The 20,619-nt window shown below is 40.7% G+C and overlaps 1 protein-coding gene across 2 annotated transcripts; it reads left to right on the top strand.

Moving 5' to 3' along the window:
• The first annotated feature begins 5,294 nt into the window (after positions 1–5,294).
• On the top strand, positions 5,295–16,746 carry LOC142855959 (C-type lectin domain family 2 member D11-like). 2 transcript variants are annotated; one of them, XM_075982643.1, is made up of 6 exons: positions 5,295–5,433; positions 8,772–8,903; positions 10,383–10,561; positions 11,130–11,236; positions 12,142–12,248; positions 16,405–16,746. In XM_075982643.1, coding segments are annotated over exons 1-6 (603 nt in total). In that variant the 5' UTR covers positions 5,295–5,357; the 3' UTR covers positions 16,407–16,746. The 2 variants fall into 2 exon arrangements, with proteins under 2 accessions (XP_075838758.1, XP_075838757.1); XM_075982642.1 differs by lacking the exon at positions 16,405–16,746 and having other exon boundaries at positions 5,296–5,433; positions 12,142–12,573.
• Positions 16,747–20,619: the final 3,873 nt, after the last annotated feature.

Raw genomic sequence — 20,619 nt, 5'->3', positions numbered from 1 at the left:
GGAAACTAAGTGTTGGCTCTGTGAGAATAACCACCCATGTGAGGCAAGAAGATCTAGTTCACCACGCCTCAGCAGCCAGTGTGGGTTCAGATGTCTGGACTGCAGCACCAGGAAGATTGTTTGATAGAATTTAAATACAGCAAAATTTTAGAATTGAGTTTCCTGGTGACAATGTACTCAGTCCTATGTGCACAATAAAGCTTAAGGCATCACTGCATTGAACTGTAAATACCTGTGACTTCTTTCTTAAAGATGGGTTCTATGTTGACTGCATATGACACCTTAAGGGTGTGGGGAGGATTTTGTGTGGTCATGGTCTTACAGATGGCCTAGAGGGTCCCTAGGCTATTAACCACATCTGCTCCCCTTTGTAAAGTCTATGTGATATCTCCAATAAGGATGAGCTCTTTTGATTGAGAAGCCATGCTCAAGATGGGGGTCTCAGGAGAAAGGATTTGTGGAAACCAGATGTGGCCTGGCACTACAGACAGCACAGAGATCACCAGGTTATTGGTCACATCCATTTCCAGATTTCTGGGTAGAGAGTAAGTTATACTTGTATGTTTAACATTTATGGTTCTCTGGTGCTAATCTGTGAGACCATGAACCTCTGTGTCCACAACAACTGTATGTGTTGCTATAAACAGATCAATAAAATCCAATGAGGTTTTTATTATTTTGTTTTCCTGGGCTTTTGAGAAAATGTCTTACAAAGCCTCAGTCATCCTCTACCTCTCCAGAGCTGGAATTATTGATGTGGTATTTCTGTGTCCTACTGGCTTTTTATTCTTGAATGACCTGTATCACCACAACCCCATTACCACCTAGCACGTCACATAAGTGTCACTTTTCACATAAATTTTATGATCTGTTCACTAAGTTGGCAATCAGGAATGAAGAATGGGCCCAGTTCTTGAAACAGCTTTTGCATACAACTATTTCATTCTGAAGGCAATGAATATATTCTATATGATTTCCTACAGATCATCCACAAGACCTAGGCAGGTGGTCCAGTCATTAAAGTATTTGCCACATAAGTGTGAGGACCTGAATTCCATCCTTCAGAACTGACATAAGACAGTTGGGTCTGGTGACATGAGCTCATAACTCCGTTCCAGGAGGGTAGAGACTGACAGATCCTTCAGACTTGCTGGTCAGTTAGCTTAGCTTAATCTGTGAGATCCAGATTCAGTGAGAGAACCTGTCTTCAAAAACAAAATAGTAATTAAGAAAGTTAATGTCTATACCCTTACCTACAGAGGACAAAGATGCCTTTCATCTGAGGACATATTGAACCCGGTTCCAGGATGGGTGAACCTGTGCTAGGTACTTTATGATTTCTCTTTTTCTTTTTCTTTCTTTCCTTTTTTCTTCCCTAATTACAGATAATAGGCAGGGCCTGGCTGGGTCTTCCTCATTGCCATTCAGTGCAGGTCAAAGTATAAAGCTGTGAAGTCTAACTGCTGACTATTGTCCTTTGGAATTTCAAAGAGGAAGAAAAAAAAAACAGAAAAAGATCCCTTGGTGTTGCACCCAGGCTGAATCATTCCTTCTCTTCTTTGAAAGGGTATTTGGAGCTGGTGAGAGATCCAGATCTCTTACTTTCAGAAAGAAATGCATTGCTTATACTTTCATTTCTCTTTTGCCACAAGCTCAGTGGAGAAATGAAACTCAAAGAGCCCAAAACGAACTTGGGTGGATGAAGCAACTGGTCTGCTTCAAATCCCAAGTCAGCCTCAAAAAAAAAAAAAACCAACCAACAACCCTCAACTCTCAAAATTCCAGGACTCTGGCTGAATGGGAAGTTTGGGGGAGTTGGGCAGCAATGTGGTAAACCGGGAGGGCAATAACCAAGAATATTCAAGGAACTTCTTCCTTCTTCCTTCGTTCCTTCGTTCCTTTCTTCGTTCCTTCCTTCATTCCTTCCTCCTTTATTTCTTAAAGAATTATATATATGTATGTATGGTAAAAGATTCTCTGGGACTGATGTTATTTGAAGTATGAGCTGTCCAGTGTGGGTTCTCAGAACAGAACTCAAAAATCTCCTAACTGCTTATTCATCATCTCTCCCACCCAGGAAGTCCTAGTTCTGAAGAAGTAATTTGGACTCAGAAGTTGAAAAACTCCTAATAAGTCATAAATAAGCACTCACTACTATATTTGGATATATTAAATAAAGAGTAGGCAGCTTTCTTCTAAATCTGTGAGCAAAACAGAAAGCAGAAGAGAACTGGCTCCTGTGACCACATGACCTCTCACACATGCTGTGTAATGGGTGTGCCCGCCTTCAGTAGTAAGTAAACTAATTTGTGGTCATCAATGAGTAACACTCCCATGTTTCAAATAGGTGAATATGGCTAGTGGATATAATCGTTCAGTATAATACGTTTTTCAAGGAAGAAAGTTGGCTTGGCCCATTACTACTTTTTCTATAGTTCCTGAGAGTCAGGGAAGATGAACTGCAGTTACTTCTGAAATGGTTACAGCGGTAGTAAAGGTCCTTTAAGGGAAAACTCCTGGACAAGAATAGAACTTCTGACCTGCCTGGAGATCTACAATTCCAAAAATTACAATGTCACACAAAACTCTCTGTCTTCCTTCATGGGGGAAAAAAGTAGACTTTAAGAGTAGTTCCAACATCACAGGATAACTGAGTGGAAAGTGTGGAGATTTTTGTTTTTGCTGTCCTTCCTGGATCCTGGATCCATTTGCCTAAGGTAAACATCCTACAATGAGAATGTGAGAAGCGCACATGCCCAGGGTATGAATAAATACTGACTCTGTTATGACCCTGAGTCAGTCTGTTCTTGGGAGCATGCCTTCTGTGGGTCTGGAATCATGGACATTTACTTGTGTTCACCCCTACTTTGTTACACGCTGTGGCCTCACTGTCCAACAGTTCCTGAGCTTCCAATATGACTCCCCAACTCAGACTAGTAGTCTGGCTCTGCCTATGCCTCTCTTGGGCTCCGCCACTCCAAGAACTGCTACAGGCCTGGGATAAGAAGAGGATTGCAGTTCCTTATCACTGGGCAGAGTTCACTCTGTCTTCATACCTGTGCCAGGTTTCACTGTCTTTATCACTGGGCCAGGCTACACCCTGCTGTTGGAAGAGGTCTATTATCTCTCTGACTCAGAGTTCTGGGGTTAAAGGAAAAGGACTCCAGCTAGGGGAGGGTTGAGAGTCCTTGAGGCTTAGTAAGAGCTCTTGTGTTAATAATTCCACCTCAAGTCCATCTGTAAAGAGAAAGAAAATACAAAGTTAATCAGTAAATGAGAAGTCACTCTCCAGGTGCCACCACAATTGCTGACATGGACACTTGTAGTGATCCAGCAAGATTTTATGAAGGATATTGAGAGTGGGACCTAAGAGCAGGGGCTAGGGGTGAAAGGGAGAGAAAGAGGCATAAGGAGGGGAAGAGAGAGGGATGGGGAGAAACAGAATGGAGATAGATTGGAAGGGGAGAGAGGCAGAAGAGGATAAAGAGTGGGACAGCGAGAGGGATCAGAATTTGAAGGGTTTTTTTCTTCTTTTTTCTGAGACAGGGCTCCTCTGTAGCTATGAAGCCTGTCCAGGAACTAGCTCTTGTAGACCAGGCTGGGCTCAAACTCACAGAGATCCACCTGCCTCTGCCTCCTGGGTGCTGGGATTAAAGGTCTGAGCCACCACTCCTCGACCAGGATTTGAAGTTTTTATGTGATTTTATGGAAGACAGGGTATGCTACTGGATGGATTAAAAGCCTTCCATGACTTTGTTTTAAGCTGCCAGGCTTTGTCTTAGGTCAAGATGATGAGGAAGAAATGTATGAGGACCAAAACCAGGTGACATCACTAGTTAAGAAAGACACTGATGAAAGATTACCTTCAGCTTGGGCAGAAAAGATGGTGTTGGGTTACCTTTAGCTACCTCCTGCACTGTAAAACCTCAGGAGATATACTTTTATATTTTTCTTTTGTACCTCAAACTTGTGCTGACATCCGAGGAAATAACTATTTTTGTAACAAGACTTGTTTGTCAGCCTTTTTGGGGGGTGGGGGATGCCAGTTCCCAATAATGATATGGAGACTTATTATTAATTATCAAACTTTGACCTTTAGCTTAGACTTATTCCATACTAGCTCTTATAACTTAATCTATTTTTATTAAACTGCATTCTGTTATGCAACTTTTACCTCTTCTCTATTCCGTATGTCCAACTCCCTCTTTGTCTCACTTGTACCTCCTTTTTTCTTAATTCCAGAGTTCCTCTCCTTCTCCAGAAATCCTTTCTATACTGCCTTGCCTAGCTATTGGCTGTTTAGCTTTTTATTAAACCCATCAGGTGCTTTAGGAGGTGAGACAAAACATAAACATATTTTCATGTAGTGTAAAAAATATTCTATAACATACTTGGACATCAAAAAATCTGGGTGATACTTGTCTCCAACTACAATGACAGTTGAGTACCCCAAATACCTGAAATCAAAACCCCTCTAACTCCATATCTATTAACTCATATTTTTATAATATGTATAATATATTTGTATTTAATATGATATATTGCTATATTGATTTTATATTGTGGTTATGTGAACCTTGGTTTGGCCTGAGTCAAAGGACCCTGGAAATCTAGAGAAATAATTCTTAACCTGTGGGTTGTGACTTCTTTGCGGGTATAGGAGTTGAATGACCATGTTACAGGGATCATATATCAGATATCCTGCATATCAAGTTACATTTTGATTCAGAACAATAACAAACTACAGTAGCAATGCAATAATTTTATGGTTTGGGTCACCACAGCATAACGAGCTGTCTTAAAAGTGCATAGCATCAAGAAAGTTGAGAACCACTGATCTAGAGGCATTTCTTGGACTAGTGATGATGGCCATGGGATGTGTTTTTCTGTCCCCATACTACTAACCAAACATTTTCATATTGGAACCTGTTGTTATGAGAGAGCCTGAATCAGTCATAATTGTCTTCAGAATAAACAATCTCTTATTCCCAGAGAGGAGAGAAATGTGTTCACTGACTGTGGACAATGTGCCTCCAGCTCTCTCCATTCTGACACTCTTGTCTCCTAGACAGTCTCTGGATCCTTAGCACACAGAATCCTGAGACCTGGCTCTGGTGCCCCTTTCTTCAGTGATGTCCTCAAAACTCAGAGTTGCAGCCTGGGATTCATCCTCCAGAGGTTCACTGGCTTTTTTTATTCAAATTAGAAAGGGTTGGCAATAGGGGAGGAGGAGTTTGCTGATATAAAACACAAGTAGCCTGCAGAGAACCGCCCCTGAAGCAAAAGCAGTGTTTCATCTTCTCAGTGTTTAAGGTTTCTTTTTTGTTGTCACTGAAACTCAACTTGTCGGCTTTGAGATGAGAGCTGCAGGATCTGCAGAGTCCTTTGTGGGCATGCTCAATACCACAGACAGTCTGAAGAGAGGCAAGCTGGGTATGTATTTAATACATATTCGAATTGGAATGAACTACAAGAGCAGAGAGGTGCTTGCCAGGGAAGGGGATAGAAGCAGAGGGCAGAGGAGCTGAAACTCACACTTGTGGGCCTGTCACAGTGGGTTTCTGCAGAACCAAAGAATGCAGACAGGAGTTTAGTTAGCTAATAGGTTTTTATATTTTTATATTGCTATTCTATTGCAGCATATAATATTTAAATAGTTCTCACGCAAGATAAAGGAAGAGTGAACTGCAATACAAAAGCTTTTTTTTTTTCTTTCTTTTTTTCCCTTTTTCTTTTTTTGTGTGCTAGTTTATGCTTTTCGAAGGGATCTGGTAAATGACACAACGGTGAATCACACCAAGTCCCTGTGGAACAGGCTTGCTCTACAAGACCAACAGCAAAGGCAAATTCAAACAATAACAGCTCTGCAGTGCACAATGACAGGAGGTGCCTGGGAAAAGCTGGGGCTTTTGCTTTGCAGATCCACTGAGATGGAAAAGGATGTAAGGAGGAAGCAGGAGGCCTGGGGTACAGGTTGACCCCATCCAGAACCAAATCCTCTGTATTTTGAGCTCCTAGTAACTTATAGAAAAAACAACTACTTTAGTCTTCAGGAAGGAAGTAAAATTGTGTTTCTTGCATTTTGAACATGTCTATGCATCATTATATTTCACTGTTTTATCTTCCTTTTTCCTTCTTCCCAGTCCCTCCACCTTAATTGTTTTCATTAGGAAAAGATACTGGATTTTGAGAAAACTAGATTGATATTTACCAAAATGCCAAATTCATGACAATATATTAATGCTTATCACTTAAACCAAGTATTCTCCTAACTGAAACATTATCATCATCATCATCACCATTATTATTTATTGATGTTGTTGCTGCTACTTCTGCCTGCTGCTGATTGACTAATTCTTTGAGACAGTCTCATAGTATTTTTCAAGCTGGCCGATAACTTCTTCTCCCTTTGCTGTTTCTAATGTGGAGCTCCTGTCCAAAGGGCAGATATTGTGTAATTGGAGGCATTCTGTAACTTGTAATTTGTCTCTCATTAGAAACCATAGTTGGTTCTGTAAATGAGGCAGGGTTTTTGTTTGTTTGTTTTTGTTTTTGTTTTTCTAGACAGGGTTTGCCTGTGTAGCCCTAGCTATACTGATCTCACTCTTGTAGACCAGGCAGCTCTCAGACTCAGAGATCTGCCAGCCTACCTCTGCCTCCTGAGTGCTGGGATCACCTGGCACTTTAAAAAAAAAAAAGCTAAAGATCAGATGAGCAGTGCTTCATTTCTTTGTTTATTGGAGGCTCATTTCTAATATTCCTAATATTGTGGACTGTCTATTCAGAGGTCTTAAGCACAACGCTAAACTCAGAATGCATCGGTAAGTATAGACATTTCAATCTTGAAGGTGTTTAGAAATCTAGGGATGGGGTGACAAGAGGAATAGAAAATTGATGAAAATTGATTTCTCACATGCAGACCAGCGTTGGAGCTGGGTAGTGAGTACATGAGAATTTAGCATATTTTTATTTATTTTTATAAAGGCTTGCAATTCCCAAAAGTATGTGACTAGTTTTAAAATGATAAATAGAAGAAAAGAGAAGAAAACATGAGGGATGACTTAAAGATGACTAACTTTCAGGAGCCTGATAAGAATAAGAGCAGCTCCACCTGCGCAAGATATCCAAATAGGCCAAATCAAACCAAATCAAAATCCCCATTGTTTTATTAAGGATGACGGGCTCTTGGGTTGCTGAGTGCATGACAGGGAGACAGGTCAGCAAGGAGCAATGCAGACCCCAAAACCAAGTGTTCCTTCTCTAGGAGGCTCCTTAAATACCCCATGGGACTGGGATTTGCATGCTGGGATTTGGAGTCCAGAGCAAAGCAACTCCTAGACCAAAGACTGGGGCTATGCCCCCAACTTAACAGAGACCAGTGAAACAAAGGGGTCATTATTGGGGAGATTAAAGGACAATTTGAGTATCATCTTAGTAGAAAGAAAAAATAGAAATGAAGTTTGGGAGTTTTGTATGTAGTCAAAATCCAAAGGACAGTATAAAATGCTTACAATCCTCTAATCCTAAGCATTGTCTTTCTTGTTAGTTTAAGATTCAGTTCTCTCCTGACTTGGAGATATATACTCATGTCAGACATATGCTCACGTCTCCATCACAGTGAAATATAGACCTATAGCTCCACTCAAATTCCTCTGAGGCACATTGCAGATTCTTCCCAGTGACTTCTTTCCTGTGACCTGACATTTGTTTATCCAGAAGCTGTTCCCATGGATCCTACAATCTGGTAGTCATCCCACTTATCCCTCCTACATAGCAGTTGTCCATTCAGCCTTTATTAAGCCAATCAGAAAGGGCCTTGGCAGAGACACATTTTCACAGTGTACATATATTCTGCAACACAGACATATATGGAGGCAAATTAACTATATGCAAAAAATAAAAATTAAAGTTAAGAAGACTGACAGACCTTGATTGATTCTTTGAAATGCCCCATATCCATAAATGTGTTGGGAAGAGTTCATTCAATTCCTAACCTATTCAGAGTTTTGTTATTTTGGAGTAATATTAATTTTTTGCATGATTTTTGTAAACTTGTTGAAATGGTCCCATATTTCACCCATTAATTAAGTCAATGCTGTCTATTATATTTATGTGTTGTGTATGCTTACTAAATGTTTACTTACTAAGTTCTTTGAAATTGATCCTTATAGGCCACGTTGGGCTCAAATCTCTATTGTATCCAAGGCTGGTCTTGCACCCCTGCCAACTTCTGCCTATCTAGCACTTAAACTGCAGAAGTGTACTAACTTATCTGCCTTAATCACTGGAGCAGGAGTTATAAAGACAGTCATGAGCTGTACCATGTGGAAGCTGGGAGCCAAACTTGAGTCCTCTAGAAGATTAACAACTCTTTTTAACCTCTCAGCTACCTATATCTCCAGCATCTTGCTGATCCCTATGATCTCCAACCCCCATGGTGTTTCCCTCAATCTTAATCAGTCTATTCTTAAGGAACTAACTCCGCAGTTGGTTTTTTGCCATTATTTCTTTTTTTCCTGATTTTCACTATTTCTGTTTCATACCCCTTTATTGGTTCATAGTGCAAAAACTGGAAGACTCCATGAAAACACTTCTCTTTCCCTTTCTTCTACTTCTCTGTGAGCCATAGACATCATTTCCAGACCAGGACTTTCTGAGAAGGGTGTTTGCAAAGGAGGAGTACAAGCCAAATCAACAGGTTATTCTGAGTAAATTTATCTTTTTCCCTAAAAGGTTCTTGAGATTGACATTCTTATATTTATATTTTTTAGGTAAAAGGTTCAAAAGAAAATACCTCAGAATCATCTCTCCCATGTGTTCTGCTAAGATTTATTGCTCCTATGCAGTGATCATCATCCTCACTGTAGCTATAATTGTACTTTCTGTTGCTTTGTCAGTTTTAGGTAAGTGACATTCTCCGGACTTTGCAGCATCTGTCCACATCCACAATGTCAGTTACACTTACATTACAATTACATTACATTACTGAGCAGTGTGAGTCAGGCACTGTGTGAAAGCACACTAGAAATTCCTGTTCTCTAGAAACTTAGGGTCTAGCCAACAGATGCAGAGAAGGAAGAGCATGGGCTATAATATGCACAGGAGACCAGGCTTAGCATCTCTGGGAAAATGACATATAGTAACCTCTAGAGAGATGCAGGAGATATATGTCTACCTTGGGAAACTACTCAAGGTAGAGAACAAGGGGAGACATACCCATAGGAGGAAGCTAAAGGAAATACAAGGACAGAGAAAAGGAATATGGCCAGGATAACACAGCACCCCCCATTACCCATCGTGTTAGTTACTATATTCAACTGTATTTTTAAAAGTATTCAATGAAAGGTTTTTGAGGTGATCAATTTGTAGAATTTAGAACTACACTGTTCAGAATAGTATAATAAAAGTCTTGTAGTGTTGCCATCTGGGTTGGGGGTGGTCCTCTTTCCCTTTTGGCTAGTTGGCCACCAAGTTGAGAGGGGAAAAATAAAGAAGAGGTGACAGAAAGTTTTATATACCATACATAAGCACAGATGAAGAGGGGCTTCTATGAAACAAACTTATTTGAATCAGCTCAACTTCATTCCAGAATATAAGGAATAGATAGGATTGAGGAGCCTAATGACAAACCATGGTGTGGTCCTATCACGAGACCTGGTATGTAGCAGTAGGGTACTTTAGCAGAGATCCTAGCATAAGTCTTCTTAGCAGGGCTCTGTATCAAGTGTCAAGCTAAAGATAAATCAAGCATCTGGTTTTAAAGACAGGCATCTGGTTTAGAAACAGCTTTTAGATAAGATTAGTCCTCCAGGCCTAGGGACATCCTTCATATATGGTTATACAGAGAGCAGGAAGCTTGGTTGGGGAGGGAGGAAGTTCCATATTGCTAATCTTAGAGAGAAAGCTGCTAGGCTATGGCAGGCTGTGACCTGTAATGAGCCAGCATGTATTCCTACATATGAGCAATTCCGTAGTACAACAGGTCCACACTGTATATATTACCTTCCCAATAGTCCTCACTGTTATCTCAATTATCAGGCTGACTGTCAAAATAGGTGTCCATACAGAGTGCTTGTTGGTGTAATGACCCCTATTGTAGTGAACAATCAAAAGCACAGAAAAGGATTATATTACATAAATTCACTTCCTGGGCGCCCTATTGTCAGTGAACACCTGAGAGAGTTTGTGGCATAGGCCTGGGTTGGGATGCCTTTAGATAAAACGACCATCATCCTAAGGAGATGACTCCTACAGATCAGTTAGGTTAATTATAGTCAAATTCACACCTCATACCTAAACTGAGTAGGGTATGCCAATTCTTGTAATTTTCTTGTAATTTTTCTTATAATTTGTAATTGTTCATTTTATTGTGCAAATTTTAGGAAGAAACCAACAACAGGCCTCAATCAAAAAAACATTTGCTGCTTGCCCAAAAAACTGGATTGGTGTTCAGAATAAATGTTTTTATTTTTCTGAAGACTCAAGTACTTGGATATTAAGCCAGAAATTCTGCCTGGAACAAAATGCCCAGTTAGCTCGATTTGACAACATGGAGGAGCTGGTAAGAAAGGATCAGGAAATGGTTTGTTTTTTCTGTTGAATATGTATTGCCTTGAGATATACTGGTGAAAGATGAAGCATAAGGAAAGATCCCACAACTTGCAGATGGAGACATGGGGAACACATGAGTTTGTCCATTTGCTAATGGCAAAACTTCTGTTTGGAGTCCAGAGACATTCAAGCAACACTTTCTCAGGTAGTGCTCACAGTCAATCTGGAAGTTTGGATATGCCGTTTTACTGAGATATCTACTGGTGTTGAGCATTTTTCTCCAAGCGAGCAAATGCCTCCTAAGGGCTATAATTGTTAATAACTGCAAAGGGAGGCTTAACCAGGAACTATCCAAACCACAGAGAGATGTCATAAAACTTGGCAATTTAATTCAAATGAGGTACTTAAGAATTATGTCTGTCAACTGGATCCACTGAGAACTGATGTCTGTGGCTCCAAAGTCTGTGTCCCTCAGGTACACCCTCTTATCTTCTAAAGAGGAAGCTGTGGGTTGGAAACACTCGAGGGTCATTTGAAATAGAGAGACACATATATTTGCTTTCTGTGTTTTATGACAGAATTTCCTGAGGAGATACACAGGGATCTTTGATTACTGGATCGGCCTGCACAGAGAGTCACCAGAGCACCCTTGGAGGTGGATGGACGACACTGAATATAACAGCTCGTATGTTTTCAAACCACTTTCCCTTCTACTGTGATCATTTTTTAAGTGTGTGAGTTGTGTCTATTAGAGAGGAATGGATGTGTCATTTGAATCCAGCTGTACTGCTTTGGAGGTATATTGGCCATCATTTTCAAACCTTTAGTGTGATTTTCCTCAAAATTCTTAGCATGCTGATGGCATCTGGGTTTACTATTGTCTGCTTCTTCATCAATTTAAAGTTTTGTTGTTGTTGTTGTTGTTGTTGATAAATGCCCTGTGTAGAATGTAGACAGAACCTCAGACGGGCAATGAGGAATCTGAAATTTCAGGAAGTCACTGTAGAAAAGCAAACCTGAGACCCAGCAGTCCACTGTGTGGGTGACTGCACCCATTCACAGAAGCAGAGACTCCAAGGGCATTGGAAACCTTCTCTAAAGTCTTGTAATCAGAGTGCACCTAAAACAGTACTTGTAGGTGAGCAAAGCTGTTTTGAATGGAGCCTTTATAATGGAATGGTAGATAGCAGACCTAGGCTTGTCCATCATTAAAGTCCACTCAGCAGTTTACCAAGAAGTGGCTTTCCCCATATGTGAAATGCTTCAAAACAGAATTGAAAATCACCTCAGTGAGGCCACCCATGGCTGTAGTTCATCTGAACAGAGTAGCAAGCACCAGTCAAATGCTTTGTGCATATATTAAAGGGCTGAACATGGATGAATGTCAAAGTTCTGTGTTGAAGTCAAGCCCCGTGAATGTAAAAGACCATAGTTACAAAACTAGTGCTAATGATTTTCATGGACTCTGCTTTTTTTTTTTTTTTTTTTTTGATTCATACTACAAACAAGCACTAGAGTCTGACAAGATTTTACTGAGGAGCAAATGCAGTTCTGGACTCCACAGATTTACTGTTTATGGTTTATTTTCAGGGTTCCCATTCGAGGAGCAGAAAAACATGCCTACCTGAAAAACAACAAGATCAGCAGCGCCAGGATCTATGCAGAGAAGAGATGGATCTGTAGCAAGCCCAACAACTGTATCCTCCAATGCCAAATTCCTTCTGCTTCTTTCTAGTTTTTTTTAGGAGATGTTTTGTAACCTGTATCAACAGTTACTGCTCTATCTGCTATCTTCCAACACTGTTATCAAAAGAAACTGAATATTTGTTGGCATCACAACTGAAAATCATCTTGGAAAATGGCACATACAGGGGATTAGAACAGCATTGACGCTTCTAAAATGGGTGCTGGCACTCATGACTCAAGCGTCAGTATAATTAATGTACTTGTATTTATTTTTTATGAAATTTTTATGTTTATGTAATTTATTTTATTTAATTTTTATATAATTTTATGATATGACGTTTTGGTGCAGACCGTCTTCCTTATGAGAATATTGGATCATGAACATGAGTTCTCCAATGTTCACTTACCCTTGCACTTTAATAATGAAAAGAGGCAGGCAGTGGTGGAAGTGGCTGCAAGGCCATTTAATCCCAGGGGCTTTTAGAATTTCTTTTCTCACTTTTTGGTGCCAGATACTGTGTGTTATGGTTCTTAAAAGCATTGGTATGATTACCTGAGGGGCTGGCCACAAGGAGTAGCGGGTCTTACCACCCAAGGCCTAGGAGGGTTCCCGGCTGGTGGGAGACCATTGTAGGTGACAGACAGATATGTCATGCAGATAGAGTTTGAGCATAGACTTTATTTAGTGAGTTATGGAAGGAAAAGGGAAGGGGGGAGAGAGAGAGAGGCAGGGGAGAGAGAAACAGATAGGAGGAAGAGAGATAGACAGAGAGAGAAAGACAGCAGCCATCTCTTCAGAAGAGGGACAAGGAGAGAGAGAGAGAAATAGAGAAAGAGAGAGACAGAGAGAGGCAGGGGAGAGAGAAACAGATAGGAGGAAGAGAGATAGACAGAGAGAGAAAGACAGCAGCCATCTCTTCAGAAGAGGGACAAGGAGAGAGAGGGGGGGGGCAGGGGAGAGAGAAACAGATAGGAGGAAGAGATAGACAGAGAGAGAAAGACAGCAGCCATCTCTTCAGAAGAGGGACAAGGAGAGAGAGAGAGAAAGAGAGAGAGAGAGAGAGAGACAGAGACAGAGACAGAGAGAGACAGAGAGAGACAGAGAGAGGCAGGGGGAGAGAGAAACAGATAGGAGGAAGAGAGATAGACAGAGAGAGAAAGACAGCAGCCATCTCTTCAGAAGAGGGACAAGGAGAGAGAGAGGGGGGGGGCAGGGGAGAGAGAAACAGATAGGAGGAAGAGAGATAGACAGAGAGAGAAAGACAGCAGCCATCTCTTCAGAAGAGGGACAAGGAGAGAGAGAGAGAAAGAGAGAGAGAGAGAGAGAGAGAGAGAGACAGAGACAGAGAGAGACAGAGAGAGGCAGGGGGAGAGAGAAATAGATAGGAGGAAGAGAGATAGACAGAGAGAGAAAGACAGCAGCCATCTCTTCAGAAGAGGGACAAGGAGAGAGAGAGAAAGAGAGAGAGAGAGAGAGAGAGACAGAGACAGAGAGAGAGACAGAGAGAGGCAGGGGAGAGAGAAACAGATAGGAGGAAGAGAGATAGACAGAGAGAGAAAGACAGCAGCCATCTCTTCAGAAGAGGGACAAGGAGAGAGAGAGAAAAATAGAGAAAGAGAGAGACAGAGAGAGGCAGGGGAGAGAGAAACAGATAGGAGGAAGAGAGATAGACAGAGAGAGAAAGACAGCAGCCATCTCTTCAGAAGAGGGACAAGGAGAGAGAGAGGGGGGGGGCAGGGGAGAGAGAAACAGATAAGAGGAAGAGAGATAGACAGAGAGAGAAAGACAGCAGCCATCTCTTCAGAAGAGGGACAAGGAGAGAGAGAGAGAAAGAGAGAGAGAGAGAGAGAGAGAGAGAGAGAGAGAGAGAGAGAGAGAGACAGAGAGACAGAGAGACAGAGACAGACAGAGAGAGACAGAGAGAGGCAGGGGGAGAGAGAAATAGATAGGAGGAAGAGAGATAGACAGAGAGAGAAAGACAGCAGCCATCTCTTCAGAAGAGGGACAAGGAGAGAGAGAGAAAGAGAGAGAGAGAGAGAGAGAGAGAGAGAGAGAGAGAGAGACAGAGAGAGACAGAGACAGAGAGAGAGAGGCAGGGGAGAGAGAAACAGATAGGAGGAAGAGAGATAGACAGAGAGAGAAAGACAGCAGCCATCTCTTCAGAAGAGGGACAAGGAGAGAGAGAGAGAGAGAGAGAGAGAGAGAGAGAGAGAGAGAGAGAGAGAGAGAGAGAAAGCATACAAGCTGGAGGAAGTAGAAGATCTACTTGCCCTGGCAGAAGGTGGGGTGGGAGAGCAGGGCTTGTCTCTTAAAGAGACAGGATACCCAGATAACAGGGTACACCATATATTGAGTAACCTTGTGGATCCTATGATAAGATCCAACAACTCCAGACAGATCTCCAAAAATATAAGAACAAGACTAATGCTTCTGGTAAATGAATGGTTGACAATCCAATATGAAATTTGGACACTGCCTTTCCTAACCTCCCTTATCTTCTTTTTTTTTTAATCCTAATTTCACCTTGACTTATAAACTTCTTGTTGAGATTCTTCAATAGCAAATTCAAAAGATTTCTAACCAGATTTTTAATCAGCTGTTATTACAGGATTATAAGCCCCTGGCTATGAATCCTGACTATACCTAATAGTCAAGGTCAAGTTTTTCCCAAGAACTTTGATGCCCCCCAATCAGCATGAAGTATTCAATTAATATTTTCCCTTTCCTGACACCTAATTGTTTACCAATGGTAAACAAAATGGGGGGAATCATGGAGCTGGCTTGGTCCAGCTGACTTGAGAGGGATGTGTGATAGATTTTTCAAGTCTGAGTACTTGGCCACTGGAACACAATGTGCCTTCTAATTCCAAAGAGACCAATGTGCTCCCTCAGGCAGTGAAGTGTTCAGGCAGCTTTGTGTTTCTCTGTTTGTTCCCTTACTAGTCAAGAAAATATGGAGGCTTTACAGGACAATTGGTATTTGACATTAATCTTGAGTAACCTGTATAATTTGCAAACTTCACTGTATCCTGGCAACTACAACTGTATTGATCTTGGAAACTGTCATTGTATTGATTATCTTAATAAGGGTTTCTACTGCTGTGAAGATATACCATGACTCTGACAACTCCTATAAAGGAAACCATTTAATTGAGGTGGTGGCTTACTGTTTCAGAGTTTAGTTCATTATCATCATGGTGGGGTACGTAGGTATACAGGCAGACATTGTGCTGGAGCTGAGAGCCCTACATCTTGAACAACAGGACACCAAATGTAAATTGAGACACTGAGCATATCTTGAGCCTTTTCCGTTTTTATCATTAGGTAAAAGTCAAGTCACAGGCCTCACTTCCTTAGGTTGATGCCACATCAAAAAAAATAATTTGCCTTTCTACCTAATTCCAAATAATAATAACCTGAAATATCTGTCATTTTTGCCTCTTAAGAAAGGTTCTTATAAGCTGCAAGAGGTCAATTTAGATCTACCAACATCATCTCAGGTCAAAATAAACTCAGATAAGTATTGCTTGTCTACAGTTTGCTTTCTTACCTACCTATTTATTGGACATTGGTATCTAAACTTCCCTTGTTAAGTGAAGGTCAGAGGACCTTGTACTTAGTTATTTGTTAATGTTTCCTACCTATTTCCTGATAGAGATCCTATAAGAGAAGATTCTAAAATTTGAGATGACATAGTTCCCATTCCCAGAGACACTCTTTGTTTTCATAATGCTTCTAACTTATTTACTTATGTTATTATCTCTTTTCTTGTTACGTATTAGTTGACATATTCAGCTCTTTGTTCTAGATGCTCTGCTCTCAGGAATGCAAAATCTTATGAAGGGGGGGAGGCTGTAGGAGAACATACAGTCTTGACTGAAGGGTCAGCCTACCTGGAACATTGCACTTCTAAATAAGAAGCATGGCACACCACGCTCCTGGGTATTTTCAGAAGTCGGAACACTAGTAGCCTGTAACTGACTTGTTGAAGAGTCTGCACTGTTGTCTCATTTATGTGTTTCTCCCATATAAGGGCCTAAGTGATATGATCACTCACGATGCAATCCAAAGTAATGATTTAATAAATCACAGCCCATAGGCTTCCAGTCTATAAGTTGTTGTTCAGCTACAATAAAGCAAAGGCTGTTTCCTGAAACTGTCTCCAGAGGCGTTCATTTCTGGTCTCTTTACTGACCCATTGGATTTTGTCAGGGACCATTGTCCTAAAGATGATAGCAGGGACCATTGTCCTAAGGATGTTTGCAGAGAGCCCACATCCCAACTGTCTTGAGAACTGTTTGTTAATGGAACCTGCCCCACATTCCAACTATCTTGAGAACTGTTTGTTGATGGAATCACAAAAGGAATGTTTCCGCTTGAACAGAGAACACTGGGTGTGCTAACTGGTGACCTTTGCTACCTCAGCAAAGTTCCTTCTTACCCCTACCCCCTACCCCAAGCCAAGTTCCTCATTCAAGGGCTATATAAGCCACAACCATTACCCTAATAAACGGAGACCTTGACAACTAAATCTTGCTTTGTCTCCTTCTTTTCTCTTGCTCATGATTCATTCAGGTAGAACCTCTTCAGACCCTGAATAACTGGACCTGCTGGACAGGTCAAGATTTTTTTTTTGTGGAAGTGGTATGGATATTTGGATAATGACAGCAAGACAACATCTGTAATCTCAGTGTGGCCCTGTAAGGAGAAGGGAGACAGAGGTAACTGAGGCAAGAGTTTTAGCTTCATATTTCCGCAAATTAATCCTCTTTATGGAACTTGACCACCTTGAGTCCAGGGGAAAATCAATGATATCGAATGTTTCAGGACAACATCTGTTGTCCACTACAGAAACTTCAAAATGCTTCCCTGCTCTTAATTTTTCTGAACTGTGGCCCATGTGCATCTGGAACTATAGAAAAATAAAAGTTACAATTGTGGAAAACATGAAAAAAAATGAAAAAAACTTAAAGCCCTCCAGAATTTGCTTATTACATGCCTGCTAAACTTTCCCTTGTTGTGGGTGTGATTGAAGATGAACAAGCTCACATGTGACTGTGAGCAATGAGAATATCAGCAATACCCCCAGATTGACTGGTTAATCAGATAGTATGCAAACTCAGAGCTGTTTGAATTTATGTGTTCTGTGCTTCTCTGGTTCATAATCCTGTCTGCGCACTTATCCCTTAACCTAGTTTGCTGAAACTTTATCCTCAGTTTCTTTGTCTGAAGTTAATTAATAGAAACAAAATATAACATAATCATTTGTCAATATGATTCCTTGACAAATGACATCACTACCTTGTTTCAGCATGGGGCTAAAAAGCAACTTCTGTAGAGAGTTGATTGTAGTATAGCAGGAACAGGGCAGAATAGAACATAACACTTTCCCGTAGTTATGCTGACATCTTTAGACTTTAATCATCTATGCCGAGGGAATGGAGACTTGGATTTTTGGCAGTTCATAATTATAGAGTCTAATAGTAATAATCAATTAATAACTGAATATAGTGAGATGAATCAATTAAAAATACAAATATATAAATAAGCCAATTTTATGAAGTAGAGAGAGTTATGCTGTTAGGAATCTAGGAAGGACTTTAAACATTAGTAATAGCATTTTAGAAGGATAGTAGAAGAAAATAAGTCATGAATAAACACATTGTAGATTAAATCTCTCACTCCAATCTTTTATTGGAGATTCATGCAGGATTTCTTAAAGGAAATAGAAGAGTTCTTTTTTCTATTGGAATAAATTATGTCCCAGTGGAGAAGATCTGAAATTGGACAAATGGCTCTGTTTTAAATCCTGATTTATAAGATTTAAATAATTTAATTTAAATATTCAATTCACATCATTTTATTGAAAATTAAATTTAGTAATTTTGATTTAGTTAAAATTTTCTAGAGTGGGTAAGAGTAGGCAGAAAAGACAATTCCAAAGTAAGTTAAAATTTTCATATACATGTAGACACCAACAATTTATAATAATGTGTGTATGTGTGTATCTCTCAGTGTGTATATGTTATCTGTGTGTGTATGTGTGTGTGTGTACTGAGAACTTAGTTTTAAAGGACAATAAATATATTAACTTCTCAGGATTAGAGACAAAATATTTTTAAATGTCAGTCTGGAATCATAGATTTTTCTTTATTTTTTTCACATATACACACTTACATAGAATTTCTTTTTAAATTATTTGTTTATTTTATGCCTGAGTGTATGTATGTGTACCATGTGCATGAAGGAGGTCACAAAGTTCAGAGAAGGGAGGGCATAACATTCCTTGGAGCTGTAATTACAGATGGTTGTGAGCTGCCCTGTGGGTGCTAGAACTTGAATCTTTGTCCTCTATAAGAGCAGTAAGCATGCTTAACCCCAAAGCCGTCCCTCCAGTCCCTACACAGAATTTCTTAAGCTGTAATTTTAAAGTTGTTACAACAGAAAGAGTCAGTCAAACCAGCTTTTGTTTCAGCTGAACTGAGAAATGGCTCTGGGTAAAAGTTCTAGCTGTGTAAATCTCACAGTTTGAGTTCAATCCACAGAATCCTTATTAAAAAAAGCCAGATTCAGAAGTCCATATCTGTATCACAGCACTCCTGCAGGGAGACAGGGCATGGAGATTGGCGAATAACCCAAAAGCACGTGGGCCAGTGGGCAGACAGTACACAGCACACTGGCAGAAACAAGGTAGAAAAGGAGGATCCCCCAACATTGTCCTCTTATTTCTACACAAGCTCTTATATTTCCTCTCTCCCTCCCTTCCCCCACTCTCTTTCATACAAACACAGGTAAATGTTTATTTTAACTTCCTGAACCCTGGTTTCAGGTAAGGAAACCTGGAAAAACAGAGGCAATGAAAAATTTTGTAAACAGGGTTATTTTGGGAATTAAATGAGATAATTTTAGATCCCTCACCAGAAGTCTGACTGGGAAAACCCTGAGAATCCATCAAAGACTTTTTGTGAAGAAGTCATTAACTTGAACAGATTGGCCTTAAGAAAGGATCTTGAAGATTGAAGAAAGCTAGAGGATGAAGAATAGAATGTAGGGACATTTACAGAAGCCCAACTGGGGAAAGTTCACAGTCTGATTAGCAAACTGGGAACTAGAGAGGCATCGCATTGCTGCTAAGACCCAAGGAGCTCAATAAAGAACGGATCAGAAGCAAAGTGACAGCTGTGAGGGAGCCTGCCTATTGCCTGATGTGTGACATCCTCCGCTAGAGACTTGTTGAGGGAGCTGCGGGCCTCTTCCCACAGCCCAGCTCCTGGCCACCTGGCTAGCTTATGTCCCGAAATAACAACACACAAACTGTATTCATTTAAACACTGCTTTGCCCATTAGCTCTAGCCCTTACTGGCGAATTCTCATATCCTGATCAACCCATTTCTAATAATCTGTGTAGCACCAATCTTACCAGGAAAGATTCAGCATGTCTGACCTGGCATCTACCTGGGAGAGGGGAGTTATTGAGTCTGAGCTCACTTCCTCTTCCTCCCAGGATTCTGTTCTGTTTACTCCGCCTACCTAATTTTCTGTCCTATCAGGGCCAAGGCAGTTTCTTTATTTAACCAATGACTTTCCTCCATCAGAGACTGACTGCTCTTGAACACACCCCTTCCTTGTAATCACTCCAGAAGATGTCTGTGTTAGTGCTGACTTCTGGTCTCATTCCCACCAGCAGTAATCATAGGAACCCTGGGTGTAGGAGTATTGTTGTGATAAAGCAGAAACACACCAACTTTGGGATGACAATGGAAGAAATCTGTTTCTGTTCCACATGAGTCCAGGGTCTTTTTCTCTCTGCATTCAACTCTATAGACTAGATAGATATTCTGGTGGAAGCTCTACCCCATTCCCTAGCATCCATATACCCAAACAGTCTGGAGTGTTCTGGTGGAAACTCCACCCCAAACCTCCTCACCCAACTCACTCCAAACCCTGCCTCATTTCAGAAAGCCTGCAGAATGACGACTTATCCCCCAGATATGCTCAAGACCACTTCCATGGATATTTAAACTGTGTCCCTCCCCCCAAAAGCATATATAACATTGTTTGGTCTCTCTTCCTTGTGTTCTTTCTGGGGAAAGGGTGAGCAAAATCATTGCAGGGTGTTTTAGTCTGTAAATCTGGGCTTTTTTTTTAGTTTGGTTTGATTTGGTCTGATTGGATTTCTGTGTTAGCAGAGAGGCTTGTGGGGTGCAGAAACTTTCACCCACTGTGTATACTCTGTAGGTTGAGTAGATTTACTGAACACCTACTGTGTGTAACTGCTGTCATGCTTTCATGCATACCTTGATAGCTTCTGTAAACATCAGCTGGTGATACACTCTATGTTTAAGGAAACTGAAACTGAGGAAAATGCAGATGTTTTTCAC

The sequence above is a fragment of the Microtus pennsylvanicus genome, chromosome 8 (genome assembly GCF_037038515.1).
Source record: "Microtus pennsylvanicus isolate mMicPen1 chromosome 8, mMicPen1.hap1, whole genome shotgun sequence".
NCBI lineage: Eukaryota > Metazoa > Chordata > Mammalia > Rodentia > Cricetidae > Microtus > Microtus pennsylvanicus.
This window is presented reverse-complemented; position numbering and strand designations above follow the sequence as displayed.

What these genes read in the sequence shown, in the direction of transcription:
- LOC142855959 (XM_075982642.1), top strand. Translation starts at nt 5,358, where the DNA reads ATGAGAGCTGCAGGATCTGCAGAGTCCTTTGTGGGCATGCTCAATACC. An exon ending in TCTGAAGAGAGGCAAGCTGG is followed by an intron (nt 5,434 to 8,771) that starts GTATGTATTTAA and finishes TATATTTTTTAG; the next exon opens with GTAAAAGGTTCAAAAGAAAA. An exon ending in GACACTGAATATAACAGCTC is followed by an intron (nt 11,237 to 12,141) that starts GTATGTTTTCAA and finishes GTTTATTTTCAG; the next exon opens with GGTTCCCATTCGAGGAGCAG.